Source organism: Haliotis cracherodii, unplaced genomic scaffold (assembly GCF_022045235.1).
Source record: "Haliotis cracherodii isolate W230 unplaced genomic scaffold, xgHalCrac1.p SCAF_2, whole genome shotgun sequence".
NCBI classification, from domain to species: Eukaryota; Metazoa; Mollusca; class Gastropoda; order Lepetellida; family Haliotidae; genus Haliotis; species Haliotis cracherodii.
In genome coordinates, this window is record NW_027266275.1 from 39118866 (window position 1) to 39127097 (window position 8232).

General features: G+C 41.9%; 1 protein-coding gene across 1 annotated transcript; it reads right to left on the reverse strand.

Annotated features, from left to right (window-relative positions):
* Nucleotides 1-442: 442 nt before the first annotated feature.
* On the reverse strand, nucleotides 443-5445 carry LOC139468076 (uncharacterized). Its single transcript, XM_071249785.1, has 2 exons — nucleotides 4917-5445; nucleotides 443-1352 (listed from the first exon to the last, which is right to left on the reverse strand). Exons 1-2 carry the CDS (start codon nucleotides 4969-4971, stop codon nucleotides 904-906), a joined length of 504 nt encoding a protein of 167 aa, XP_071105886.1. The 5' UTR covers nucleotides 4972-5445; the 3' UTR covers nucleotides 443-903.
* Between the last annotated feature and the right edge of the window lie 2787 nt (nucleotides 5446-8232).

Sequence of the window (8232 nt, forward strand, 5' to 3'; positions counted from 1 at the left end):
ACACAGCCATTGATCGCCTGGTCGCTTGCCCCATTACACACAGAGCAGGCGGGTTACGTCACGTGACACTAACGTCATAGACGCGTCACAAACTGACGTCGTATTTTATCGGCTCGACAGAGTTCGGGAAACATAAATAATTCATCCACCTGTGGCCCCTTGATGAGGACGGCAACCTCGCCATCGGCCGCCACCACCATTGTAGCAACACGCTCTCGGTCGTACAGCCCTCTGGTTTAAGCCTGTGATGAGTGCAGGTTGGTCTATGAATCTATGTGAATGATAGGAAGGAACGTGGATGTAATGTTTGGGAACAACACCTTCCGTGTCCTTAACTCCTTACTGGACACTGTTCATGAGTCTCTGCTGAAGGTGGCGAATATGACATCATGATGACGTCGGTGATGACGTCACATTGCCACTGCTGAGGGGGGGGGGGGGGGGGGGGGGGGGGGAATGTTTATGTCGTGTATTTTTCTTGACACCACGTTACGATATATTTGGCCGAGGACTGGCTATAAAAGGTGAGCGATGATGGTATAGATGGACGAGGAATGATTGACAAGAGTTGGGTTAAGCAATCTTGTCGATTATATCAGACGGCGGGGCATACAATAATGATCCAACCGCCAACACATTTCCATGGAGCTGTAAATGATTGAGGTGAGCTGACCTATTTCACAATATTGGTCCATATGAGGGGGGTACACGTGGGTAAGTCCTGGAGCGGGGTGGTGGTGGGGGGGGGGCGGGGGATGATACGTACTAAGAGAGAGAGAGAGCACCGTAAGACTGGTGGTGGAATCGGTGAATGTACACATACCCATGTCATACCTGTATCGTCTGATCCTTTCAAAGGACATAAATAGTTTTTAAGTACAAAAATACACCCGTCATAGTCCTTCAGGATCTGTAACGGCGCTTCGTCAAGTCTCTACATCTTTTCCGTTCAGATCGACTCAGGCGCCTGCATTTTTTCATATGACGGTAATATTCGGCTTTCATTTTACAACACTTTTCAAACTTTTTGGAAAACTCTTTAGAGCACTTCCTTATTTTTGCTGTCAGTACTTTGGGAAACTTTCTTCCATTACGTAAATGGATTTTTGATTTTGGCGCATAATTGTTAAATGCACGTGCTGCCGCATACATGCCCACACTGCTGCACGAGAGCCTCTTCTTGGCTGTTTTCTCACCAACCTTACAACATCTATTGCCGTTCGGAGCGAAATTCTTGGCAACTCGACCTTTGTGTTGTATCTTAGCTTTTGTATTTATATCAGTTTTGTCAGGTCGAACCTCTTGGTATGTCATCCTCCACTTGCGGTACTGGTCAATTATCACACTGTCCACTGAAACAAACAAAAGTGAATGAGTTGGTTTAAGATCGCTTTGATCAGTATTTCAGTTACTGGACGGCGTGTCAGTTTAATGTGAGTGGAAATCAAAGCAAGTCGTTGACGTTTACCACTTTGGTAAAACCCTCGAGCACGGAATCCTGGCATGTCCAAGGGATGCAAATCTGCGGAGTCCTAGACTATCCTGTCTCACGTGTTAGGCCCACCTCAAAGAAATGGTTCCTAGTGCAATACATTTACAGAAGTATGAAGATGTTATTTGACAAATTAACCTAGAGACCATACATTTGGCCCGGTATTGACAGAGATCCGAATTAGGCATACTCAAGTTTAAACATACTCCTCTTAAAGCCCAGGCCCTAATAGGTTCTACAGATCTTCCTGGGATAATATACATCGCAAGTATATGTAAGACTATCGTAGCACTAAGAACGCTTTGTCGAACTGGAAGATGGCGCCGATGGTGACTATGAGCTTTTCATAACCATCATCACAATCAGGATTTATTCAAACCGCAGTGATTGTGAGATGACATATCCTCCGACTCAAATCCAGTATTGAAAGTATTGAGATACGTTCGGATAACATCAATGACAAGTGCCGTGTCATGTTGAGGGTAAATCTTATACATGTATGTGGGACAGGGGTCTAAGGCACCGCAATTAGCTGTGCAGACAGGATCCACTGATTCAAGATCAGGTCCCTTGGTGTGTCAGAGCCATTATTGTGGATTTCGCCAAGTGGTAAACGCCAAAAAACTGCGTCTATTGAAGATTAGTACCGATGAAAGTGAAATAATGCTAAACGCGGCGTTAGATTCACTCACTCACTAATCATGCCATGTAAGGATCTTCTGATCCCTGTAGTGAACTGGCTCTAGGTAATACCTATGGCATATTTCCTAAAAGAGATCGAACTGCTTTCAGATTATTCAGAACAGCGTGAAACCCTTCAACACACTTCTCGGTGAAGTGAAGTGCCTTTCACCGTTCCATAACAAAAATTAGGCCTGAACAGCACATTAGCTGTGAACAGTGAATAAGCAAATGTTTTACGCCTTTTTAGGAATAATTCAGCAATATTACGGGGAAGGGGGAGGTTACCAGAAATGGGCGTAATGCTTTCTACCGATGTAGTGGATCGAACCCAAGCCTTTTGCGGGACGAGACGACTTTAAGGCTTCCCCATAACAGTGACACAAAATTCTTTCACGTAATTGTACCCATATCGGGAATCGAACAAGGGGTTTTCGGCGTGACGAGCGAACGCTTTAACCACTAGGCTACCCGACCGCCCCGTCACTTTAAGAAGGCGGGGGACATGGATGATGGGCTTCACACAGTGTATTCATTCAGGAATCGAACCCAGTCTACGGTTTGAAGAGCGAACGCACTAACCATTAGGCTACCCCACCATCCCTTTACCTTGTAGCAGGATCTACACGACAATATAGTATTAACATGCTAAAATGCCGGTTAAGAGAATACAAGGGAAGGTGTAATGATACAAGACTACCTGTAAATGGGAACACATAAACGATTACAAATCAAGCATGATATAAACTGATTAGAAGCCCATTAAGAGAGCGGGTTAGGTTTAACGTCCGTTTACAATATCCCATAAATATCATAGCAGAGGAACCATGGTAATCGAACTCAGGTTTCAGGCGAGACGAGCGAACACTTTAACCACTGGCCCTGAAGCCAGTATAAGCAACCGACAATCTACAAAAAAAACTTCATTAAGCATATTCATGTTATTGAAGAGTAGAGAAACGTTACAAGAAAATTAATTATATATTATACAGGAACAGCGCTATCCCCTTTAACGTAAACGTAAGTTCGGAACACCTCGACCGTAATCAATACAAAACAATGTTTTCCCCGCGATAGTCTACTTCACGTGGAGCGATAGAGGAGGCTTCGCCGTCTCAAGTTGACCAAGTCCTTGCACGAAACAAATGTGTGAGCGAGTTAAAACTGCGCTGTTTACATGAAACGCGGTTGCGGCCTTGACAGAGGAGCTCTCCTAACACAGTGACATGGTTTCTAGTCAGTCGTGAAATTACACGGGATCAGCTTTGTAATGGAGTTGTGCATTTCGCCTGTCACTCATCTTCCTGGTTGCTCAATAAGCCACGCCCACGTGTTTACGTTCACCGAGCGCACTTTTGACTGATTGACCAATGTTTACACCTATCTCACGCCACTGGTGGAGTGATGTATCAGGCAATCACATAGTTACATCACGCAATCACCCGTCAACCTTTTAATAGCACAAAAAAATATATTTCTCTGCATTTACTGCACACGTGAAGTTGGCCGAAAATAGACACGTGTTGTAGTCATTTACACTTCCGCGTGGATGAAGCATTATCTTACAAAAATGTGTCAATATAAAATAAAAATAGTGTTAAGTCACAGAGTATACGTGAAAATAGTTTTATATGTAACGAAACATACAGCTAAACATAATAGCATAGAATGATTGACAGGTGGACATATCGAGTTAATATAGTTGTTTGGTTGTTTGTTTGTTTGTTTGTTTATTGTTTAACGCCGCGCCAAGCAATATTCCACCTATATCACGGTGATCTGTAAATATTCGACTCTTGACCAGACACTCCATTGATAGATATCACGCAATTGGGATACGCTGACAGCCATCAACCAAGTCAGCGAGCCTCTTACGTCAAGCATGGTCGCCTTTACAGCAACCATTCGTTTCTGAATATCTATTCTAACCTTGATCTTCGCGGGTTAGTCTAAATCGAATTGACATTCTTTAAACTTTGCTTGTCCTTTTATTACTCTATCCCTCTCATGACATTATTCTCTCAATGACGAAATGCTCGAAAATTAAATTCAACAAATAAAAGCTAAAGTTCACACAAGAGGGCGTATAAAATGTTAGATCCTCATCATAGAAACGAGTTCCTAGGTTATTGGAGTTAGCCTAGAAGGCCCACACATGTTAATCCAGTCACTTGCTCGACGACACTGCGATGGTTTTGCCATTCCGCAAGTAACGCTGAGACCATATGTCAAAAAGACAAATTGTCCTTCCAAACTATAGCCATGTACATAAAAGATATAAGTGGGTTAATTATTTAAGACCAAATACTGTTGGTCACGTTAAAGATACGGACATAATTTCTCACACGACATCACCGTGTGGGGATATGGCATAACCAGTAAAGACCGTTGCATTCCGAGAGGAGAGCGCGTGAGTGATACCACATGTGATGTGAACGGCCTTCGTTGGGATGTTTACAAATAAAGGGTTTTCTACCGTGCCACTAACATACTCTTGTTCTCTTACGCTGTAAAGTCTAAAGTACGAGAGGAAACCTTGCGTCAGTGGCGTTAAACGCGCATATACTCTTAAACTATACATAAAATATATTCAGCTCGGCAATGACAAAGAAAATATTTATTGTACATCTGATATATTCTGACGTACATGAAGAGGAAAAAAACAGTATTACATCAGCTTAGTTTTGTGATTTCTTATGCGAAATGTGCATAACGCTTGTGAATAGAAGGATAGCCACCTTACCTGTAGCCCCGAGTAGACAGGTGCTAAACACGACAATCCAAAAGACAAATCTCATTTCCACGTGCTTGACCGGTGGCCAGCGTGATACCAGTAGGTGCGAGCTGCCACAGGCTGGATATAAAGATGACTCTTAGTAAGTAAAGCGTTCCTTTTGCAGTTTGGTGCAGGCGAGTTTCTCACGTCTCTCCTCAGATGTAGTCCACCAGCTGATCAGCTAAAAGCCTACCGCAACACGCGTGAGTGAGTTAAACTCATCGTTTCTGCATATTGCGAGAGGAATCCGATATTTTATAAGCCCCCTTACCCCCTTCGCAAACCTCCTCTTATCAAGAACAGCGAAGGGACGTCAATCACTCCCGACGTTAGCCAATCGCACCTCTCCCCTCTTCAACGCCCGGTCTCGACTGAGATACAGCTGCACAACACCGACCTGGCTTCTGAATCCGACCCAAGCACTCAACCCATCACAACCTGTACGTTATCATTGCCTCTTCTGCTTCTTACATACACGCTGGAATTCTCCGTACTTGTGAGAATTCCCGGTCGTTTTAGCTGTGTCACCGTACTCTACAGCTACGGCCAATGAGAACGGAGGTGTCGCGTGCCAAGGCGGGCCTGTTAAGTGTACATGCATGTGAGACAAATGTACGTCCTGTACGGCGCCTGTCGTACATGGGCGCTATATAGATCTGTATACATCAACCTGTTGTTGTTTTCGGTCCTCTGTAACCTTTAATGTATGATAGATGGGGTTGGAAGGTTTCTCATTCTTGAACAATCTTTCGTTTCGATTTAATTTACGTTTATGACACCTTCAGGTTTAATCAGGTTATAATCTAAATGAATACTAAGAAATAAACATATCAATTTTACTTTTAGCCCTTTTTCTTATTTATGTGAAATTTTTATATCCGAAATTTTGCAATGGAAAAAAATCACAAATAATATGGAAAAGCAAAACAAACTGATGATAATAACACCCGTCGCAAGCGAGACGCCAGGTACACCAATCAAAGCGTGATATTCGGCCTTTTTGTCTGGGAGAACAATGTTTATGTACCTGCGTACTGATGCGGATGTTTCTTGATTTCATCTTCCTCATCAACGGGATAAGTCATGGGAACCAATACCTCATTTAAGTGTCACTTTAGGGGGGATACTCCCATACTAAATCAAGGCTGAAATGCAAAAGAAAATGACAGATCTTAAAAACGGATTACTTTGAAATGAGTTTATAAATTAGTCCGCCAGTTTTAACATTGCTAAAATATGATGATAGTCATAAGGACGATTGCGGTGGTCATCATTATCACAGTGTTAATTATAAATATAGCACAGCTATGAAATGATGACGTATTAAGGATAATAGTAATCATAATTAAAGTAATAACGATGCTCATTATAATGATTAGAATGATAGTGGTGATCTTTATTGTAATAGTGAAAATAATAATTTTGATTAGAATGATAATGACTTATCATGTCATTTTTTATGGAAATGGGGAAAATCAAAATTATGATAGTGAAATGATAATTTAAGTTATGACAACGATGGCAATTATTAGATGATCGTTATAATCCTAATTGTGATGATGATGAAAATGATAACGATGATGATGCTGATCGATGAGAATTACCACAATGATGACTGTCATGATTATCGTGATAACAATGGTAATGAAAAACATTCTTTTGATGATACACATTATTGCTGTACCAGAGGAGTACATCAAGATATTCGAGATAATGATATTATGATAATAATAAAGAAGCCTATATCAATGCTGCTGATGATGAACATGATATAAATGACAATCATCACAAAAATAACCGCATTAGCATTTGTAGTTTTATAGACTACTATTGTTGTTCCCGGTCACTGACAGTTAATCCTGCCTTTATCCTAAAATCTCACCTTCAGCCTATCTGACCTGCCTTACGAAACAGGTTAAGTCTATCAAATACACATATCCTTTTCCAACAAGGACAACTTTCATATGAGAAGTGTTTTCTTAACACAGAAAAAAAGTTCAACAAGCTGTCGATTGTTATTGTCGTTAGTCAACAGGTGAGTGTTTCCGGCAGGTACAATCGGTCTTTATTGGCGGGGCTTGAACTCGGAGAACGAAGGTCGCAATAGGAATAACCTCATATCCTACTGCGCTAATTTTAATTGTTAATGGGCGACATGTCGGAAACTGGATCGGCGGGGACAATGACGTATGCATGTATATAAACACGTGACCTCAGCACTATGACTGTTTGTATTTATGAGTAATATGTGCTTTGTTCCCGATATGTTGGTTAATTCAGAAGATAAAAATGATCATGATTATTCATAATATTCATTTGTGCAATAGTTCTTCATTTTAGTAATACAGATTGGGGACAGTATAGTGGGTAATTTGAGTTAAAGCTGCTGTGCTACTTGATCTCGAATACACCCTTGATGTACTCCTCTGGTACATGCTATGTGATCTCGAATACACCCTTGATGTACTCCTCTGATACATGCTGCTTGATCTCGAATACACCCTTAATGTACTACTCTGGTACATGCTACTTGATCTCGAATACACACTTGGTGTGCTCCTCTGGTACATGCTATGTGATCTCGAATACACCCTTGATGTACTCCTCTGGTACATGCTACTTGGTACATGCTACTTGATCTCGAATGCACACTTGATGTACTCCTCTGGTACATGCTACTTCATCTTGAATACACTCTTGATGTACTCCTCTGGTACATGCTACTTGGTACATGCTACTTGATCTCGAATGCACACTTGATGTACTCCTCTGGTACATGCTACTTCATCTTGAATACACTCTTGATGTACTCCTCTGGTACATGCTACTTCATCTTGAATACACTCTTGATGTACTCCTCTGGTACATGCTACTTGGTACATGCTACTTGATCTTGAATACACCCTTGATGTACTTCTCTGATACATGCTACTTGGTACATGCTACTTGATCTCGAATACACACTTGAAGTACTCCTCTGGCTTGGTCTGGCGTAGAAAATACTTAATCCAACGGGCCATTTATAATGTGCATCACACAGGGACATGCTCAAAGCGCTATCATTATCCCGGTCACAGGACTCAACAATCATTCACAACCCAGGCTGTCTAACAGGCGCTAGAAGGTCAACAACCCCATTGCCATTGCCATTTCATCCTACCGGGTACCCATTCACTGCTGTGTGAACAGAGGCACATTTCGAACAAAGCAACTTGCCCAAGGAGACAACTAACATGTACTTCAGTGTGGGGCAGGACCGAACCCCTAGCAGCTCTCAGGATCC

Excerpts from the sequence above, each read along its gene's own strand:
- LOC139468076 (XM_071249785.1), bottom strand. The coding sequence starts at position 4,971 with ATGAGATTTGTCTTTTGGATTGTCGTGTTTAGCACCTGTCTACTCGGG. Across the intron at positions 1,353-4,916 it reads CTGTCTACTCGGGGCTACAG|TGGACAGTGTGATAATTGAC; the intron begins GTAAGGTGGCTA and ends TGTTTGTTTCAG.